The sequence below is a fragment of the Sorex araneus genome, chromosome 5, assembly GCF_027595985.1.
Source record: "Sorex araneus isolate mSorAra2 chromosome 5, mSorAra2.pri, whole genome shotgun sequence".
NCBI lineage: Eukaryota > Metazoa > Chordata > Mammalia > Eulipotyphla > Soricidae > Sorex > Sorex araneus.
Window position 1 is genome coordinate 77,418,331 of NC_073306.1, and position 22,524 is coordinate 77,440,854.

Below are 22,524 nucleotides of genomic sequence, written 5' to 3' on the forward strand. Positions count from 1 at the left end.
TGCAAGGCAAACACCCTACCAGCTGTGCTATCGCTCCAGTCCTTATCAAAACAACAAAAACAAAAATACCCCCTCTCTTTATTGGTAATATAAGTTAGAACATCACTTGTATCACTTGTCATCCCGTTATTCATCGATTTGCTTGAGCGGGTAGAATATAATTAGAACACAAGTTAGAATATAACAGGGTAAATTGCATTTAGGAGACCCTATAATCATTTGCAAGTAGGTAAATGCAACACATATGGAATCAAAATGAGTTTCCATTAAAATTCTTCAAGTGTAGCTTGGAGTGATAGTATAGTGGGTAGGGCACTTGCTCTGTACACAGTCAACTTGGGTTTGATCCCTGGTCTCCTATATGGTCCCTGGCATCACATATGGTCTTCTGAGCACCTCTTTGGGTAATTTCTGAGTACAGGGCTGGGAGTAACCCCTGATCATCATAGGGTGTGGTTTTTTAAAAAAAGAGAGAAAGTAAAAAAAAAAAACTTTTCAAATGTGCTTCAGTTTGATAAGTATTCTTCATGTTCTATTGATTTCTTTTTCCCAGGGCTGAGTAGTAATTTTTAGCTTAAACTAATTTACTGTTTAAACTACAATTTCCAATTGTCACATTTGTTATATTGTTGGCATTCCTTTTATTGTGGTGTACTGCTTCCTGCAGCATACCAAATTTCATTAGTTATTCCTTTTTTATGTATGTAACTTTTATGTGATATATAAAATAGGATAAATATTCATAAAATTATAAATTTGCAATTCTTGAAGTATTTTTCTAAGGTAAAATAGTTGGGGCAATGATTTTTCAATTTAAATAATTTTATTTTAAATTTCTTATAGCAGCATCATATATTTTAAACAAGGAATGGTCTAGTAACTAGAGGTTTTATGTTTTACTCTCTTTCTGTCACTGAGTGAAAAAATGCTATCAACCTCCTATTTTGTTGATTAGTTAGGCTAATAAGCATTGGAAGTCCATTCAGATCTAATATTTAATATTGCTAAAATGCGAATGCTTTTTCTTACATTTAAATTTTTCTTTAAAAGAGTTATCATAAACTATATATTTAAGTTCTTACAAAGATCGTTTTTTATTTTACCATGTTTTGTTTTGTTTTGTAATGTGGGGGCCACACTTGGCTGTGCTCAGGGCTTTCTCCTAGCTCTGCACTTATGATTCACTCCTGGTGGGCTAGGGGTACGGGCACAAGGGGTGCCTGGGACTGAACCCAGGTTAGCTGCGTGCAAGGCAAGCACCTGACCCTGCACTGTGCTGTCACTCCGGCCCTATTCCCACCATTATTAAGTACCTACTATGTGCATGTAAGATGTCTCAAATCTATTCTGCAGTAAGACAGGACAAAAATTCCCAAGATATGTGTGCCTGTACTGCCTGAACTTTAAGACACTGAATTGTGTACCCTAACAATCATACTTTTTTTTTGTTTTGTTTTGGCTTTTAGGATCATACCTGGCTACCGAGAGTATCTCGCCTGCAAGGCAGAGCCTGGCAAGCTACCTGTGGAATATTTCTTTATGCCAAAAACAGTAACAAGTCTTAAAATGGAGACGTTACTAGTGCCCACTCGAGCAAATCGATTAGCAATGGGATGACAGGGACAGTGACCTGGCAATGCTTAGGAATTATTTCTGGCTTTACACTCAGGAATTACTGCTGGCTGTACTCGGAGGACCATATGATGCTAAGGTTCCAATCGGGATCGGGTGCATGCCACTATACTACCCACCGTACTATTGCTTTGACCCTAATCATAATATTTTAAGTTATGTATATTTTCACCAAACCATGTATGATCTATATTTAAATGCAGTACATTCCTGACAATTGATGCCTATCATTAGAATTGCATTACAGTAGTTTGGATACTCAAAAAAACTTACGCCCCAGAGACAAGGACTCTTAATCTGTTATCCAGACACCTAAGAATACTGTCTTTGAATCTGCTAACCAAGGTCAATTAGATCCTGGCTTTCCAAGTGTTGTTATTCCTTATATCTTAATTACTCTCAGTCAAAGCAAGTCATGAGACATTTAAACACACACACACACACACACACACACACACACACACACACACACCACAACGGCTCACTCTCTCTGTCTCTCTTTGGGACCCGGTTTTACAGTGGGTAAGGCACTCGCCTTGCACGCAAACAACCCAGGATGGTTCTCAACATCCCATGTTTCCCCAAGCACCTACAGGAATAACACAGGAGTAGTTCCTGATCGCAGAGTCCAAAGTAATCCCTGAGAATTGCCAGTGTGGCCCCCAAACAAAAACAAAGCCAACGGTTTTCTCCATCTCAATATACTTTTTTTAGGAGGGGGGGTCACACCCCGCGATGCTCAGGGGTTACTCCTGACTCATGCACTCAGGAATCACTCCTGGCGGTGCTCAGGGGACCATACAAGATGCTGGGAATCGAACCCTGGGTTGGCTGTGTGCAAGGAAAACGCGCTACCCACTGTGCTATTGCTCCAGCCCCTCATATACTTTTTAAAATGACAGGACCAAGCCCTTCACCGGGTAGCTTTAAATAAAGACATTGTATCTAAGTCTCAAATAATCAATATACAGACAATTGCTAAAACATCCGACCACTATTCAAAGACTACCAATTTTGTCGGCGTCCCTGAATAACACTACCGTGTCCTTTTAAAGCCAAACTTAGAATTTAGTCGACTTAACCTGTGTTACAGTACTGTAAGTTACTAAGTGATAGGTTGCTTCGGTGTTTGTTACACAGGAAAGTCAGTCTCAGTCTGTCTCTGTGCCTCTGTCTCTCTCCCCTCTCCTCACCCCATTCGTGGGGCTGATGCGATCGCACATCCTTCCGTTAAATTCAGTTACAACCATTCAAGAAGGCAGTTAATGCCATTCTAAACTCGGTGGATCTCTCCAGTCCAAGTCTCGCTGGCGCTCCTGGTGATAAAGGCATCCTCGAGGCTGTTCTCTTCCCCAAGTTCGGAGGAACCAAGAGCTCCTTCCTTGCAAAGGAGATAAGACAGGCCAGTGTGGCCAAGGGGCTGGCTACGCACGGGAGAGGCAAGAGCACAGTGGCGGGGCTAGGGGCAGGGCAGACGCATCCCTCGGGGGAAATGGGCTCCCCGGGAATAACGTCTGGCGTCTGAGTCCCCCCCCCCCCTTAGGCTCGCAATCTGGCGAAACTGGCAAGAAAAGAGAAAGCGGCTGGGGTCAGGGGTCGGGGGTCGGGGGACGTGGGGATGACAGGGTGGAAAACACGAACATGCAGAGCAGAGAGGGAAGGGGCCCGCGGGCCCCGGTAACGTCCGTCGGGCGCTCGGACGCAGCAGGAAAGCGGGCGTGCGTCGGCTCCTTCCTTTTCCCGCCTCCCGGGACACGGGAGCCCAGGCCTTTCCCCTCGTTTTCACCCCGGCCGCGGAGGAAGCCGCCCCGCCCCCCACGCCACTCCCGCCCTCGGGCCCCCCCCCCAGGTCCTCCTCTTCCTACTCCGCCCGGCGGGAGGCGGCGGCCGCGGCAGTCACGTGTCCCGGCTGCCGTCAAGCGCGGCCGCTTTTGCGACGCGGTGACAGCCAAAGGGTGCGACAGGAGGCGGTGCCCCCGCGGCCCGCAAGCGCCCGGGACCCAGAGACGCGAGGCGGCTCCTGGCGTCGCCCAGAGGGAGCGACTGAGCGAGCCGAGTTGGGCGCGGGCGGGCGGCGAGGGGGAGCCCGCTAGGAGTGCCCTGGCTCCCCGCCGCTCTCCATGATCGGGGTGAAATAAGCCGCGCCTCCAGCAGGGGCTGCGCCTCCATGACTCCCTAAGGGTTTTTTTGTGTTTTTTTTTTTTCCTTGTTCCCCCCTCCCCCCCATCCCCCTTGCTCTCCCCGCTCCTCACCCCCCCCCCCCCCACACACACACATACACATCCCGGGCTCCGTCCCGCCTTTCTCCGCTTCGCCAGCGGTCGCCGCGTCCCGGTGCCGAGTCCCAGCGCGGAGCGCAATGGCGTCCAACCCCGAACGGGGGGAGATTCTGCTCACCGAGCTGCAGGTAAGGGCCGCGGCCCGGAGCGAGGGGCGCGGGCCGGGGAGCCGGCGGGTACAGAGTGCGGCGCGGGGGGCCGCGCCCCGAGCCCGCCAAGCGCGGAAACTCGGGGGTGTCACTCGGGCGCGGGACGGTGCCCGGGACGCCGTCGCGGAGGGGACCCCCCCACTCCACCCACCACCCCCATCTCGTCCCTGCCGGCCGCCCCCGCCCCTCCCGCGGACCGCGCTCCCCGGACTCCTTTGAATGACTCGCGAGCCGCGGGCTCGTCCCTCCCCTTCCCCCCGGCGGACGGCGCACAAAGAGCGCCCCCCGAGCTCCCCGTCGCCCCCCTCGCCGCGCTCCCCAATTGCCTGCCCCGCCGCTGCCCAGGTGGCCGGGTCCTGTTCCCCCACCCTGCCTGCCCACCCTGAGGGTCCCGGAGGCGAGCGATGGGGTGGGAGGCGGCCAGGGGGGGTGGGGTGGCGAGATCTGGTCCCTCGCCGCCCCGCTCCCCCGCTCGGATCGGAAAAGTCGGATGCTGATGCTTTTTCAGACTTTCATTTTCCCTCCCCGGTTCCATCCGAGTAGGAGCCGCCGGAGTTGTTTACGAACCCGAGCTGGAGCGCGGCGGAGCTCGCTGGGGGGGAAAGGTTGGGCCCCGCGCGCCTTGCAGAAGGGGTGGAGGACGGAAAAGGTGCCACGATGGGTTGGGTCCGACCCTAGCAAGAACGTTCCTGCCCTTTCCCAGCACAGCGGCCTGGGGATGCAGGCGCCTTTTCTGTGCTTTTGATCTCTGATGTGTGCAGCCTCCGTTGGGCCAAGTTTTCTTGACTTTGTAGGGTCCCAGAAATGTTGACATCTGGATTAAAATTTTCATGCTTGTTTAATTTTTTTTTTTTTGAACTTAAACTCTTGTTCGTTTTTATCTGCCTACTGGAAGATTCAAACGGGAATTAAAGAAACACCAACATGTTACAGATACATTTCTTTTTTGTTCTCTGGGCAGTTTTTTGTTTATTTTCCCTTCAAGCACTGAGTTTAGAAACTGGAGGCATGATTCTTGATGTCGAAATTAAGCTTTGCAAACTGTTTCTTAGGATTCTTGCTATTTAAGTAAATTTTTCAATAGATCTCTCTCAGCTTGGTTTACTATGCAGTTAGATGTAAAGGCGTTCTTATAATATTTGGTATTTCCTTTACAGAAATAGAGATTTCAGTAATTACAAATGCACTGTAGCAAGTTCGGAAGTATAAAAGTTTCGTATCATTAAATATGTAGCCGTATAGTATTTTACTTGGCCTTTCACAAGATCTTAATAGCACACCATATTTGCTGACTTAGTGGAATGTATTGCTTTATTAATTTACTTGAGCTTTAAAAAGAAGCTTGTGGCATATTGGAACTATTTTACATTGCTTAGGCTTAAAATATGTTAAGCGTATTTTGGTTTTGATTGAGAAAAAGGCATTGAATAGCATTTTTATTGCATTGGATCATGAACTAGTATAGAGTAACTATCAGATTTATTTTGAGAATCACTTTTTAAAAGTTTTGAAATAAATGCTTTGAGTTCAAGTTGGAAAGTTGTTTAAGATGGAGTTTCTAATGTTTGTTGGCCGAACAGATTTTAAGTATTTAAAAATAAGTTATGTAGCCATTTTTAATGTGTTAAGAAATGTTACTTTTCCTGTCTGGTCTACATATTACTTTGTATCATTCCAGTGTTCCGGTGCTGCAAGTCTACTTTTAATGAAATAAGTTTTTGTGTAGAAACATTGTACATTCAGTATATTATTTTGTTCTGTTTTGTTTTTCATGCGGGAGCCCCATCTGGTGATGTTTGGCTGGGTTCTCTCCTGGCAGTGCTCAAGAGACCCTGTGGTATCAGGGTGTGGACCTGGGCTCCCACATGCTAAGTGGCATTGCCCACCAGCTCCTCATGCTGGCTCCCTGGACCATTGGAAAGTATTTTCCAAATTATATTGCAGATTTTGAGCATATTTACATGAGCTGAAATTGACTTAATAATAACCCTTGATTGTGGAAAGACAAACCAAGAAAGTCTGAAACCACAGTATTTGTCCTGTTAATTACTGTAACATTTCTATTGAGTAATGTTTCTAACTCTTACTGGTAGTTTAAGAGGCTTATTCAACAAGGAAGCATTAATAAACCACACACACTTTGATGGCTACAAGTTTAAATGTGTAAGAAAGAATGTTTGGTATAGTAAAAATTAAATTAGGCTATTTGAAAATACAAACTTAATTGGCAATTTCTAATTTTTATCTCATAAGTAACTTATACCATGTAATTTATATCTTTATTTCAAGAGTATTATTAAATTTAGATACTTCAGTGCGGCCAAGGAAATTTATTATTTCTAAGGAAACTGGAATAATAAAAATAATGGAAGGACTCTCAAAATTAAAATGTTGATCAGAGCAATAGTACTGCAGGTAGGGTGCCTGCCTTGTATGCAGCTGTCTCAGGTTCAATTTCTAGCACCATATCGGGTCCCCGGAACCCCCCCCTGGAATGATCCCTGAGTACTGCAGGGTGTGGCCCAAAATACTACTACTACTACTACTACTAAAATGTTGACTATAACAATTACTTTGTATAATGCAGATCCAACAATAATTTTGTATAATGCAAATCCAATATTAAACAGCATATTAAACACTTATTATTATTAATTGTTGTCATCAAGTGCCTCACAAAGGGTTAGACTGGGAATATTAAACTGCCTGCTCAACAGAATTTATTTTGATAGAGATAACTTGCTAAAAGTAGCTAGAAGGTTGTGGGAGGTAACCTTAAATTACAGAGATTAATTTCAAGGTACACTGGTTGAGTATCTACTAAAGCTAAATTCATAGACTTAGACAACAAGATCAGGTTTTCACTTGTAGCTGAGCACAGTGAACATGTATTGACCATTTGCAGTAAGTCAGACATTGTACTTGGTCACTGTCACTGTCGTCCCATTGTTCATCGATTTGCTCTATTAGGCACCAGTAACCTCTCCATTGTGAGACTTGTTGTTACTGTTTTTGGCATATTGAATACACCAAGGTAGCTTGCTAGGCTCTACCATGCGGGCGGGATACTCTCGGTAGCTTGCCGGGCTCTCTGAGAGGGATGAAGGAATTGAATCTGGGTCAGCTGTGTTCAAGACAAACTCCCTACCCACTGTGCTGTCACTCCAGTCGATAATGGTTCCCTATACATTTTATTTTTTACACTCCTGTTACATGATGTTGTTTTATTTTACAAATGAGAATTAATGTTAATTCTTGAATTAACATTAAAAATTGTTAGGCTCAGTGCAGTTAGCTGCAGGGGCTATACCCACTTATATAAGGCCCTGAGTTCCATCCCTTGCATTCCAGGGCTACTCAGGTACACCCATAAATAAATAAAAGTAAAAGATGTTAAGTAAACTGTTCATTTCGGAATTTACATGTATATGACATCTCTGAGTTTGATGAAAGTTAATATTTCCTACTACACCATTATTTAAGCTGTGGATTTGTTAATATATTGTGTTGCACATTCCATCCTTTACAGATAGGTAAGCTTTCTAAAAATTGGCTAAAAATTAACCTGCCCGAGTAGACTTTAATATGAACTATATAGTACTTGCTATGTTCTTCTGTAATAACAATTTCTTTTACATCCTATTTTGTAGTCTATGATTTGACCTTGTTAGAGTACTGCAAATAAGGCGTAATAGCCTATAAAAAGTAACAGTTAAAAAGCATTTTTACAGTTTTTCTTCATTTACTAATTACTCTTATGAATATTGTCATATGCTAGCTCAGACAGTTCCCAAATTTTTGTGTTTTTTGTTAATGGTCCATAAGAAAACCTTTGCATTTTTAAGTTCACACGTAACCAAATTGTTTGGCTTTTAGTAAGTATTCAACATATTGATGAAGACTCACCTTGCCACCTAAGATGAGAAATGTTTTGACAGTTACAAAGAAGTTGAATATAATCATTGACATAAAAATTACATGTTTAAGTGGAGGTCAGAGTGATAGTTCAGCAGGGTGTTTGCGTTGCACACACCCAACTTAAGCTTGGCTCCCGGCACCACATTTGGATCTCTAACCTCTGCTTAGGAGTTACACCTACATACAAAGCCAGGAATAAGTCCTCAACGCATCTTGGTGTAGCTTCAAAACACAAAAAAATAGAAAAAAAAAAAGTTGGGCCAGAGAGGTAGCTCTGTGGGTAGAGTGCATACTTTGCATTTGGAAACCCATGTTCAATCCCTGACACTGCATTGTCCCTTGAGAACTCCTAAAAGCAACTGCCAAGCCACCTGATGTGACTCGAAGATTGGTTTAATTTGCATCCAGTGAGTATTGCACTCTTATTTTGGTACATCTCCATCCAACACACTAGAAAGTGAAGATCTCTCTGGTTACATCAAGATGGTTGTAAGTGGGTTGTAATAATATTCAAGAAAAAGAGGATAGTAAAACATTTTATGGTTTCTCCAATATTCATTGTAAAAATTTTGCAAAATGCAGAGAAGTATACCAAGAAAATAGGAGATTGTGATAGTCTTGTCATTCAGAGGTAACTGACCATTTTCTGACTTTCATCTCTTAAAGCACTTAAGTCCATTTCATCGTTTTCCTTCCATTATTATATTTTACTTGTTAAAATTTTATTTATATAGGCTTTTGGGTCACACCTGGCAGTGCTGCTCAGGGTTTACTCTGTGCTGTGCACTCAGGAATCACTCCTGGCAGATTCATGGGACCATATGGGGTGCTGTTGATTGAACCTGCTTCGAACCACATGCTTTCTCAACTGTGACATCTCTATGGCTCCTACTTACTAGAATTTTTTTTAATGTTCATAAAGTTTCAAGGTAGAAATAGTTATATGAATGGAGAAAATTGTCATAGTTACTAAGATAGATTGATCTAATCAGCTTTATTGGCTCTTCTAATCTAATCACAAAATATTTTGATATATAGTCTGATTTGAGTTACTGAAGTAGAGAGTATAGAGTGAATTTAGCTACAGATTAATTGCTGTTGTATTAGTCTGTTACAAAAACTAATAAATGACTAGCATCAGCTGAATAGGAAATCAGTTCTAGTGTGGTTTTATATTCCATCTGTCTATCATTCTCATAAGCATCATGTCATCATTCACTACTCCCTGCCAAATAAAAGCTAAGAAGCTAGAATTTTTTTTTTCTTTTTGGGTCACACCCAGCGATGCACAGGGGTTACTCCTGGCTCTGCACTCAGGAATTACCACTGGCGGTGCTCAGGGGACCATATAGGATGCTAGGAATCAAACCTGGGTCGGCCGTGTGCAAGGCAAACGCCCTACCCGCTGTGCTATTATTGCTCCAGCCCCCATTTTTTCTTTCTTTTTTTTCCAACCTCCTTTTATTCAAAGTAATCATGGTGAGGAGTTCTGTGCTTAGTCTCATTTTCTTTGTTGTTTCGTTGGATATATAATTCTAAATGACTGTCCTTTTGTTTTCAAATAGTAATTTCAGACTTGACTTTTTTAACCTATTATTGCTGATTCCTTCATATAATTACACATTGCAATAGACAAGTCATGTGTTCCGGAATCATTCATGGTGGGCTCAGAGGACCATGTAGGGTGCCAGGGATTGAATCTGGGTTGGCCAAGTAGTGTACAAGGCAAGTGCCCTACCATCTGTACTATTTCTCTGCCCCATCTAAACTTGTCTTTAAGTCTTTAAGATTTCTTTCTTTTTTTTGGTAGGGGGAGGCCTCACACCCAGTCATGTTCAGTGGTTACTCCTGGCACTGCACTCAGGAATTACTGCTGGCAGTGCTTGGGGGACCATACGGGATGCCAGGAATTGAACCCAAGTCGGCCATGTGCAAGGCAAATGCCCTATCTGTTGTACTATTGCTCCGGCCCCCAGGATTTTTTTAGGATTTGGGGCATAATTAATTTTCTTGTTCAATATTAAAGAAAAATTGTTTGACCTTGCTAGGCTATATATATACTACTTTCCTGGATTCTGCTTCCTGTGGCGTGTTCTGTTTCACTCTTGTAGGATAGGACTTGCTTTCTTCCTTGACTCTGGACTTCAAAATTATTCTCCAAAAACATCAGTGACCGCCTTATTCTCTGAGTATTAGGGGCAATTGATTCTGCATCATTTTCCTAAAAAAAAAGTTTTTAAATTGAGCTTCTGGACCTTCATAATATTATTACTATTTTTTGCTTTGTTTTTGGTGACCTGAACCCAGGGCCTCACACATGAGGCAAGTGCTGTGCAACTGATCTATATCCTCAGTCCCTGGATATTTTTCTTTTACTTGTATCTTGTTTCTTTCTTTTGGTAATTTCTTTCTAAATTTAAATCTTCCTGTTTCTAGTCTATTTCCCCTTCTATTTCATTCTTCAGATTAGCCTCCAGCAATAATTACATCTTTCATCATGCTAGTTGGAAATAAAATCCCTTTTAATTTGACTTGCAAAATATGAATTTATAGCTGTGTGTGCCTAACTTCTTATATTATGACTTGGGATCTTATGTAGGTCGCATAACTGAATGTGAGGATCTCGTAAAATTAATGTTTATGATTCATTATCCATAAATGTTTCGTTTGTGTACCTGTTTTATATACTTACACACATAGGTTGTATGAAAATTTCTCAGGCTAGTACAGGGGTTGAGGTACTTGCATCACAGGTGGCCAGATGTGGTTTAATCCCCAGCCCTACACAGTCCCTGAGCACAGAGTCAGGAGTAAGCCCTGAGCACTGCCAACTGTGTGCAGACTTCCTTCCACTCCCAGATTTTTCAGGCTAATAGGGGCAGGGTGTTGAAAAACTTGAGAAGCCCTGGTGTAGTGCTGTTCAGCACCGTCTCCTCAGTTTTAAGCTTTCGTCTAATCTTAGCAGTTGGCTGCCTGGTAGGAATTTGGGGAGCCTCGCTGTTAGTCACACTAGTAGCTCACATGCACAGCACATGCTACGCGTTATACATGATGGTGAACCCTGATAACTTCTTGGCAAGTCACACCCCCATTTTAAAAATGCAGGGACTGAGTCAGGTAAGTTTAAGCAGAATGGCCCAGGGGTGTACAGCTCTTGAATTTAATAGAAGAAAAAGTTGAATTTTTATGGAGAACTACAGAAATACACCACTTAACCCAGGGGTAGAAGATAAAACTGTGACTAGTTCCTAGACAGAAAACTAAAGGCTACCTAATGCCTTTCTTCTTTCTCTCTGGAGCTTCATAACCTCTTGTATCTAAGTATGTGTAAGACTTGATATTTACTCTGTATGCTGGTTTTCCTTTCCTGTTTTCCCAAATCGCACTTCTACATACTGAATTTACACTTACTCTACAAGTCTGGTGCCTGAAGCTAAGTGACTCCCTTGTTCTATGCACAGTTCTAAATCATTGGATGAGATCTGATTTGCCTCATATAGAATAGGTGCCCCTGGTGTTCGACTGACAGGACAGAGTTCTCAATACTTATGTGTACTAGGACTCCTTGTTAATTAGGAATAGGGAATTCTCTGAAAGGAACTTACAGATTGAGGAAGGACTTCTGTTTAAACCCACTTAGTACTTTTTCATTAAGTCAACTAAAATAGATTAGACCTTCTATTATCTAACTAACCCTTATAAGTCTTGCCAGATTTTCCTCCCCATGTATATATACTGTCAAAGTAAACTATTTTCAGTTCTTGGCAATACACTGACCTCCCCCCCTCGGTCTTTGCATATATTGTTTTCTAACTTGCAGAATATTAAAATTGATCATGTCCTGGGAAAGCTTTTTATAAACTGGATGCTCTGAGGTGGTTTTTTTTCCCCTTTTCTGGACCTCCCAGGCAACGCTCAGGATGCCCCAGGGGTCATACCCAGTACCTGCACCTATCCTGTCACTTTGGTCCCATTTCTTAAAACTGCTAAGAAACAAAAATTATTGTATATGTGAATAGATTTTTGTCATGCTATAAGAAAAATTTCGCTTACGGTACATTTTTAATAGAATTAGTGATTGGTCATGTAACATTAATTGGCAAATTAATCTCTTTTTGCAGTTTCTGTTATTGCCTGTCACTCTGCATCACAGTTAATTATTAAATATTATGTTAAATTGCTTTGTTGCTGGCTGTGTTTGGATCCTCTTTGTCCTTTGGACCATTACAGTGTCTAGATATTATACCACAACCTAGTCACTATCCTGTTTATTTAAATGTTATACAACTACTCATGTAACTGATGAAAAGCTGGAGTTCTAGTCCAATAGGTTAGCATGCTTGCATGCATTACATGCAGCTGACCCAGTTCAATCCTTGGCATCCCATATGGTCTCTTCTACCGGTCAGGAGTGATTCCTGAGCAAAGAGCCAGGAGTAAGCCCTGGCACTGCCAGGTGTGGCAACAAATTAGTGATTTGTGCTTCTGAGATAAAATACTAATTTCTTAGCTTGGCACAAAAGCCTTCATTGTTGTAGTCTTCAGATGCCTTTTAATTCATTTTATATAAGCACTATGATTAGAAAATTTGTGTAACCTATTCTTGCTATGGGGCAGTGGTGTTTCAGGGCCCAAATTTAGATTCTATTTTTATTTATTTTTTTACTGTCTGCTAGTAATGTGTAATATTTTCAAAACTTTCATGGCATATTTACTATCTCTTAACATTCTCATGTGTCATATCATCATTATATTACATTGTCCGGTGGTATTTATATCCTATCTTATTTTCTATGCTATACGGCTTCAAGTCCTTGAGTAGGAAAAGCATTTATTTTCATCCTTTATCTCTTTAGTTCTGAGCAAAGAAACTTAAGCATATTATGGTTTGTGGAATAATCGTCTAAAATCAAAAGGTTTGTTTTTGTTTTGTTTTGTATGAAGATGAAGTGAATCATGCCCATGGTGGTGGGGAGGTGGTGATTTTCTTTAGAGCCACTTGCCAGGTCATAATTTTGTTTTTTGATAATTATGTCATAATGATTGAATTTTCCATACCAGATGGAATTTTATCTGGGGGCAGGGGGTCTTTCCCAGTGATGTTCACGGTTAAGCCTAGCTCTGTGTTCAGACCACTCCTGTGGTGCTTAGGGCTGAAATTGAACCCTGGTTGGCCATATGTAAGATAAGTGCCCAAGACCCACTGTACTATCTTGCCCCACAGGTGGAAATTTTTCTGATAGAAGTATGTCTAGCTACAACAAAAATGTTAGCAAAGTTGACATTTTTATTTTTAATTATGCTTAATTTTTGTATCATTGTATCACCGTCATACCGTTGTTCGGGCACCAGTAATGTCTCTATTACAGTCAGCCCTGATATTTTCGCAGCCTCTCGTTACTTGTCTTTCCCAACGATTGGAGACTCTTTCAGGGCCAGGGGAATGAGACCTATCATTACTGTTTTTGGCATATTGAATATGCCATGGGTAGCTTGCCAGGCTCTGCCGTACGGGCAGGATACTCTTGGTAGCTTGCTGGGCTCTCCAAGAGGTATGTATAGATCTGTTACTGTGTTTGGGAAATGAATACGCCATAGGGAGCTTGTCAGGCTTCCCAAACGGGTAATAGACTCTCGGTAGTTTGTCAGGTTCTTCAAGAGGCTATTAGAATGTCTTGAGGCCGCAATGCGGCCTTGTGCTTCTGGGAGCTTGGTTTTATAGTCTCTGAATGTTGGCCGTTGATGGGATTACATGACACCGGGGGTGACTTTATAAATTTTTGTATAAAGTCATTTAATTCTAAAGAAAACGATTGAAAGAGACCTAGAATAACTTGTAGTCACGTAATTGGCCCAAACCAAGAGTTATTTGTGGAGAGCAGATTCCTTTTAGCTCATATACTCCTGTGCAGTTTCTCAACCTTTTGCCAACTGTCGCCCCTCTCCTAGTTCTGTTCTGGTGGCCCCCATTTTATGCAGTTTTCACCTGTAGTCCTCTTGTGCTATCATAGACGAAAGGTGCTTGTGTGGCCCCTGGTTGAGAAATGCTGCTCTTGTGCCTCTTTTGGCATTTTCTCTGGTCTTATTTGTTTCAGACTCATGCCTACTCATGTAACACAGCTCATCTTTTGTCCGCTCAGGTTCTTGCTCTCATCTTTTACTTTGTACACATCTCTTCTTTTATATCTTTCTTCTTCTTCAATAGTGCTGATGCCTGCAATTTCTTGTGATAGTTCTTAATACCTAGTTGATCACAAGGGCAAATTTACATTGAAATCTTAAATCATCAAGCTTGAGGTAATAGTTTGTTGGAGGGTCAGGGAAGCTCAGTGGGACGAAGAACATGCTTTGCATATAGGAGCCCCAGAAATCATTGGCTGGGGTTGTGGCTTCATTTTATATGTGTATGCATCTATATAATGATGTAAAATTTTTAGTTTATAAGTTAAGAGTGAACTATTCTTCATTATGGGATTTTGCCATTTCTCTTTCTCTTCTTTGTTGAGATTAAAATGTATTTCTTTAATGGTAAGAATACTAGAAATTACTATGTCAGTTGGTGAATGATACATCAATAACCTTATCTGTATCTACCAAATTTCTTTTTTCAGATTTATTGATGAGTAATTTTGAGAACTAATTGGAATCACTGGTCTAGTAATTTGTTTTATGAATCATATAGACTCAGGTTTGAGTACCATATTTGATACATATTAACTGTCTGATTTTGTGCCTGTTATTTAACTCCTTCAATCAAGTTTAATTTTTATAAAAATGGGAATAATTTCTGACCCAGAGGGTTATTGTACATTTAATTGTTGTATATTAAGTGCTTTTCATGTAGGAGGCAGTTTATGAGCCTTCCTTTTTTTCAAGTTTACATTTTAACTAGGTGACCTTTTCCTCTAATTCTTGAGTTGTATGAATGATAGGACTTCTATAGATTTTATCATTTTACTTTGCAGGTAAATTTCTTTTTTTTTCTTTCCTCTTTGCTCCATAAAAGGGATAAGGAGGATAATTCTGGAAGGTGTGTATATTTTCATTATTGTTTCAATTACAATCAATACTGTGCAGAAATTATGTAATAATAATTAAAGGAGTCAAACATTATGATGAACTTAATAGGTTTGCTTTTATTTTAAAATATGGTGTTATTTATATTATAAAAATATGCATTGTAGAAGCTGGTAATATAGCTCAACAGGCAGAGTGCATGCTTTTTATGCGGGGTCCACTGGCAGGAGTGACCTCCAAGCACTGATTAGTGAGTAGCCCCTGAACACAGCAAGGTGACCAGGAACCATTTATCAGCATTGTAAATACTGAGCTATAAAATAGTGCTGTGATTTCATGAGACTGTTAAAATGAGACAAAAATCATTATTCTTTCTCAGAAGGTTTTGGACTTTCATCTATTTGAACTAATGATATATATGTGTACACATGTGCAAAAGCTAAGTGGTATTGCACTAGAAGTAGAAAATCAGGTTTAAGATAATATGTTTCTGAATATTAGTCCATTGAAAAATGCATGCAAATTACAATATGTCCAGTTGTTTGTTGCATAAATGACCTTTTTTTATTGCTACGGACACCTTTGCACTCCAGCATCAGGAGAGTGTTTTTTTTCATATTTTTTTGTTCTAATATATTTATTTGTTGTGTCAAATAAGCTATCAAAGAAGCATTTAAAGAAACTATTACTAATGAAGGTGAATGATGTTTTCTTTATAGATAACAAATTTGATTTTTAGAAGCCTCCTTTTTATCACCAATATAAAATTACAAGGTGTTTTTTAGATGTTTAGTGTGTTTTAGTGACTTTTTAAAAAACAGTCATCTTATATCTTTTAAAGAAATAGCATTTCTCTAAGTTATAGTTTATACAACACTAATTAATGACTGAAGGGAGGTAAAGCTTACAGTGATAAGTTTCTTTAAATAAAATGTTTCAAAAAGGCCCAAGAATCAACTTTATTTTCTATTTCTTTTTGCACTTGGGCATTTAACAACTTTCTTAAAATATTATGCTGTAATATATTAATTCTCTTAATGTTATCAGTGAGACAAATACATTCGCATGGCTTTATGAGGAAAAGAATATTTTATCTGTATTATTCTTACTTGCCATTCTTGTGCATGCAGAGTTTCTATGAATGGCCTTCTAACCTCTAGTTTTTCCTTGTTATGCTCTCTGCCATATAAGAACTATACTTTTTACACTTTTATTTAATTAACTGAAATTTAACTGAAATTAAGTTAGTTTTATAAAGAAGTTAAATATCATTCTACAATTAACAAATAACAGTACATTTTTCCCCCTGTTCATCATGCTTGCACAAGGCCAGTTTTATTGCCAGTGCATCAAATAACACTGAATTATTAACACTATATTTTAACTCTATCATTCAACTTTGACTTTGCTCAGTCTAGTCTTGTGATGCTCTAAAAGAATATAATCTGGAGGCTGAAGAGAACATGTAGTGAGTAAAGTGCTTCCCTTGTACACGACTGCCCCGTGTTCAATCCCTGAACAAATTTCCTGGATAATACGTAGGCCTATTTTAATATTACTATTATTATTATTTTACTTTTTGGGTCACATCTGGTGATACACAGGGGTTATTCCTGGCTCATGCACTCAGGAATTACTCCTGGCGGTGCTCGGGGGACAATATGGGATGCTGGGAATCAAACCTGGTCAGCCTTGTGCAAGGCAAATAAATGCCCTACCTGCTGTGCTATCACTCCAGCCCCTAATATTAAATTTTGACAAGACAGAAAAGTCCCTTGCGGGATTATAGGAACTATTTTTATTTATACTTGAATGACAGAATTCATTCATTTTGGGTTTTTTTGTGGGGGGCGGGGGAAGGGGAGTGGGTTCATACCTGGTCATGCTCAGGAATTCCTCCTGGCTCTGCACTCAAGAATTGTTGGCTTTGTTCATGGGACCATATGGAGAGCTGGGGATCAAAACCAAGTTGACTGCATGCAAGGCAAGTGCCCTATCCACTGTAGTATCTCTGTAGCTCAATTCAGTAATTTTGTTTAAAAGAATAATTGTTGAGCTGGAGAAATAGCATGGGTAAGGTTTTGTATCTGGCTGGTCGGGTTCAATACCTGGCATTTCATGCAGTCCCCTGGGCCCTGAGGAGTTTGAGCACAGGGGGAAGGAAGGAAGGGAGGGAGGGAGGAAGGAGAGAGAGAAGAAAATGAGTGTATTTAAAGACGCTTTGCAGAGTCAAGATTTTTGTTCATTTTCTCACTGAGAAGTATTAAAATGATTTCTACTGTATTAATTTAATTAATTTATTTTTGGGGTTTGGGACCAAACCTGGCAGTGCATAGGGCTTGCTTACTCCTCCTGGCTCTGTGCTCAGGGATCACTCCTGATGAAGCACCAAGTACTATAGAGGGTCTGAGGTATCAAACCCAGGTCGACTGCATGCAACACAAACTCCCTACTTGCTGTACTACCGCTCCAGCTCATACTGCATTAATTTTAAATAAACTGGCTTTCAAATGAAGTAAATTATTATCAGTGTCACTTTATATTTTTATACATTTTATATTTACAGGAAAATTGAGTTTAAGTTATGTTTTGCATCCATTATTCTCGTAGGGCCATATGGCTTAATTAAAACAATGTAGGTGTTTCTAAAGTTTTTATTTTATCTTGTTTATTGGGATATTGTTCAGTTATAATAGTGTGTACCTCATATTTTAAGGTATAATATGAAGACTTTGTATGTGTATCATTGATTGTCCCCAATAAGTTAACATCTATCACTCATAGCTAAGATTTTTTTTTTTGTTATAATGAAATCTTTTAAGATTTACCCTCTCATTGGGACCTGAGCTGTAGGGTGTAGCTGTAGCGGTCTGTAGTACAATAGTTGTGATGAATGAGCTGATAAAATAATGACAAGTGAGTAAAGTTGAGGAAGGATAATCTTTTCAAAAATCTAGTGTAACCTGGAGAGTAAGATTTAAATAAGATTTAAGTGAAAGGAAAATTGTTCTCTTAAAGATGATTCCTCCTATCCCTAAAGTAGAAGCAAATCAGGGGAAACTTACCAAACCAGAATTTTACAGTTTGCTATTTTTTTTTTGGTATAGCAAGGCATTAATGGTATATTAATGCATATTGTTTGTGCTTGCTATTGTAATCTATTTAGCAAAAGAATTGTGATACTATAAAATTAGTCCAGATACATTCTTTTTATTGAAGTAGTCCCCAGAGAAATTTTTTAATTAAATTTGTATTAAGATCTATGTAATCAATTCATGACATAGCTACTTTTTACAAAATGTATTTCATTGTTACTGTGATAAAATGGTTACAATTGGGTGAATGTTGATGCTTTTCTTGTGCATTGTCACTGCATCTCCACCAACAGTGAGGACCCTCCACCTCTATCCTGTGTCACTTCTAGCGTGGCACAAAACCATAGATTCTTTTGATCAGACATTGCCAGCTGTACAACAAATGAAAATTTCTAATTCAAGACCTTTCATTTGTATAAAGAAGAGTGATTTACTAAGGGCTTCCATTGTTAAAAGGATAATGTATCAAAGTGGGACCATTGATTTTTTTTTTTAAATGAAAGGATAATGTATCAAAATAGAACCTTTGATTTTAAGTGGCTGGAGTTATAGCATAGCCGGTAGGCATTTGCCTTGCATGTGGCTGACCGGGGTTCGATTTCTCCATCACTCTTGGAGAACCCAGCAAGTTTCTGAGAGTATCCCACCGACACAGCAGACCATGGCAAGTTACCCGTGGCGTATTTGATATGCCAAAAATAGTAACAAGTCTCACAATGGAGACGTTACTTGTGCCCGCTTGAGCAAATCTGTGAACAATGGGGTGACAGTGATTTTAAGTGGAATACTTTTCCTATCTTTAGGAAATAGATAAGGGCTGAGAGGATAGTATAGCGATTGGACTAGTGTTTGATCTCTAGTACCACATGGCCTCACTGGGCACCTCCTGGGTGGTCCTGGTCCCTCCCAGCATCCCTTCCTGAGCCATACTGTGTTTTCACCCTCAGGCACTTAACTGCTGGCCAATTTGAGTACCAGGTGTTGCTGGGAATGGCCCTGGGTTCCTTGAAAATTCACAGTGAAACACTTTCTCACCTAAAAATTATTGTAGTAGTTGTCACTGTCATCCCGTTGCTCATCGATTTGTTCAATAGGGCACCAGTAACGTCTCTCATTGAGAGCCTTATTGTTACTATTTCTGCCATATCCAATACACATGGTAGCTTGCCAGACGCAGGCTCGATACTCTTGGAAGCTTGCTGGGCTCTCCGAGAGGGGCGGACGAATCGAACTCGGGTTGGCCACGTGAAAGGCGAACACCCAACTGCTGTGCTATCGCTCCAGCTCCCCCCCCCAAATTATTGTAGTAATAAAATTAATTTTTAAATATAGAGTTTAGAGCAAAATTCTTAACTAGCTTACCTTAAGCATATGGGCAAAAATGTAAATGAGTGGAGCAGATGAGTATAAAAGGGCATGAATACACGGGGATGGCAGCAACTGCACTAGTCATCGGGTCTAAATGCAACTGGTGAGATAAAAACATTTCTTGGCTGTGATTATTTGTTTCTGTGTGTTCTCTTATTGCCTTTTTATTGGAAGATGTATTTTAAATGTTAACATATTGGCTCAAAGTTTTGAGACTTTTAACCAAGCAAGACATGTTTATAAGATTGTCTCCTTCACTGAAGTAATTTATTCTTTTTAAAAACATACATTGATGTGTTTATCAAAATCAGGCATTATGTTGAAAACTCTAGATTTTAAAGGGCATCACTAGACCTTTTTGAAGAGCATTGTTCCAGAATATTTCCAGGGGTGATAGAAATATTATATGTCCTTTTGGGTTAACTGTCCAGTATGGTAGTTAATAGCCACACGTGGTGAGCTATACTTGAATTGAGGCTAGTAAAATTGAAGATCTACCTTTTTAATTTAATTAAGTTTTTACCTTAAGTAAATTTAACCTTGTGCCTCCTTAACTGGACTGTGGTATTACAGAAACTAAATTCAGTTGCTGAATGAAAAGCTAAAATATGAATATTTAAATTATATTCAGGACAGCAGTGGAAAGGTGACTTTAAAAATCACAACAATTCTAAATGAATTAAACAGGTAATTTCTCTAGGTCTTTAGAGGAGGAAGTAGTCACTTGATGGTAAAGTTTAGAGAAGACAGATTTTACAGTGGCTATTGAAGGACAGGCAAAATTTTATTAAGAGGAAAAGATATATTAGGAATCTAGCATAGGAGAACTAAATGTCTGCAGGCAAGAAAAATTATTAAAAATTTGTTTTTCATTCAGCCTGCTCCCAAATTATATCCTTTTTTTTCTATTTTTGACAGAAAAGCTATTTAAGAATTGAAGTTGATTTTGATATATTTGCTGCTTCTAGACTTTGGTCAGTATTTTGAGAAATAGCATTGTGCTATTTTTTCGTTCCTTTGCCCAACAACCAAATGAGCATCAGCTTTGGGGAAAAAAAAAGGTTCATGTATTTACTTTTTTCACTTGGAATTTGCAGATTCACCCTATTAAATTTTTAGTCAGTTATGTGTTTTCCATCTGATGTGATAAAATGTAATTTAAGTCAAAGCAGCAAATGAAAACTGTCGCATAGTTTCCATGAAGTATTCTAGTTTCAGCTGAAAATTTTTTTTGCTTAACAGTTGGATATTTGAGGGAATAATATTTTGTAGCACTGAACTTGAGATTCTGTTATTAATATGCCAACTTAAAGGGCTGTTTCCTTATCAGTTTACCTGGGGAAATCTTTAAATAATGGTATACTAAACATTTATGTAAAAAAATGTTTTATGAATTGGGAGGTACTAGAGTGCCTGTCAAAATTTCTCCATATGAGAGAAAGCTTTTCCTTGGTAGCACTGTAGCACTGTCATCCCGTTCATCAATTTGCTTTGCTTGAGTGGGCACCTGTAACATCTCCATTGTGAGATTTCTTGTTACTATTTTTGGCATATCGAATATGCCACAGGTAGCTTGCCAGGCTTCCTTGGTTCACCTGTAAAAAAATGTAGTGCCTTTTACCCTACCTATTGGTACTTGTTAGCAACCATTCTTCCTTCTTGAGGTATAATAGAGTAAATGAAGTAAAGTATTTAATACTTAATGTCCCTGATAAGTAGTGGGCACTAAGTAAACAATTGTGTCTAAGTTTCCTCATTCAGACAGTGAGCAACCAGATTTTTGACTTTTTAATTTATACTGAGAGATAAATTTTAAGTGGTATTTTTTAATTTGCTACTTATCTGGTAATTAGTTTCATGTGCTTCAATAAAGTTTAAAGCTTGAAAATAGTTTTATGGTGTTAATGCATTGTTTTATTTAAAGTTTTTTTAGTTATTTATTATTTATTAAGTACCTATTGTGGTAAAGGGATGCACAGTGGCCATCGAAATATTTTTACTTACATATTTGAAAGATGCAAGTATGTAGCACTGTCGACCCGTTGTTCATTGATTTGCTCAAGCGGGCACCAGTAACGTCTCCCTTGTGAGACTTCTTGTTACTGTTTTTGGCATATCGAATACTCCACAGGTAGTTTGCCAGGCTCTGCTGTGCGGATGGGATACTCTCAGTAGCTTGCTGGGCTCTCTGAGAGGGATGGAGGAATTGAACCCGGGTTGGTCACATGCGAGGCAAATGCTCTATCCACTGTGCTATCACTCCAGTCCAAACATGGAAGTATAGAGATGTAAAACTACTTGCTCCCGTGTCATAACTCAGCATAACTCAGGTGGAAATTGGAACTTACTACCATGTCCCTACCCTACTTCCCTATGGTTAGGTCATCCACCTGTACCAGGGACCAAACCCAGGGTTCCCTAACACAAAACATACACTCCATCCTTTGAACTGTCTCCCTGGCCTCTAATCCCATGTGCTTTAAAATGCTAAAACAGTTTTTTTTTTTAAAAAAATGTAGATTTTATATTCATTTATTGAATTTTGTAATGAATAATTTCCCAAATCCTCCAAAAATATGGGGGATTTACTTTACTAAAGACCACAACTCTGGGAACAATATTATATGCTAAATGGCAGCCACTGGCAAATCTGTAGTTTCACAAAGTATTAATCGAAATGGGCATGTTTCAGTTTGGTCTAATATCATTCTACATATGAGGAAAAAAGAGAATGAGGTTACAGGTTTTGTCATGACTAATGAAACTAGGACGCAAACCAAGATACCCTAGAGTGTGGTTTTTTGTTTCTTTTCGTTTTTAGGGGCCATGCTCTGTGATGCATGAGTGTGGGTGGGTGGGGGCTGCTCCTGGTACTGTGCTTGGGTTCACACCCGGACATTGCTTGGTGTCCTTGTGTGATGCCAGGGATTGAACCTGGGATTCCCATGGCCTAGCTTTCTTGAGTATCTTCCTAGCCATAGACTATGGGTTTTAATGAAGTCTTGATTTTAATAAGAGGGGAACAGTCATGTCTACAACAAGGGCACAAAAGAATAAAAACAAAAG

At 40.0% G+C, this 22,524-nt stretch overlaps 1 protein-coding gene across 3 annotated transcripts in view; it reads left to right on the forward strand.

Moving 5' to 3' along the window:
- Positions 1–3,631: 3,631 nt before the first annotated feature.
- Positions 3,632–22,524, forward strand: part of PKN2 (protein kinase N2) — a 114,375-nt gene continuing 95,482 nt past the window's right edge. For 2 of the 3 annotated variants that reach the window (XM_055139789.1, XM_055139791.1), the window contains exon 1: positions 3,632–4,039. In XM_055139789.1, the coding sequence (XP_054995764.1) occupies positions 3,992–4,039 (48 nt within the window). In that variant the 5' untranslated portion in view covers positions 3,632–3,991. Of the gene's footprint in view, positions 4,040–14,984; positions 15,009–22,524 lie in introns of all 3 variants that reach the window. The other variant, XM_055139790.1, reaches the window with a different exon arrangement.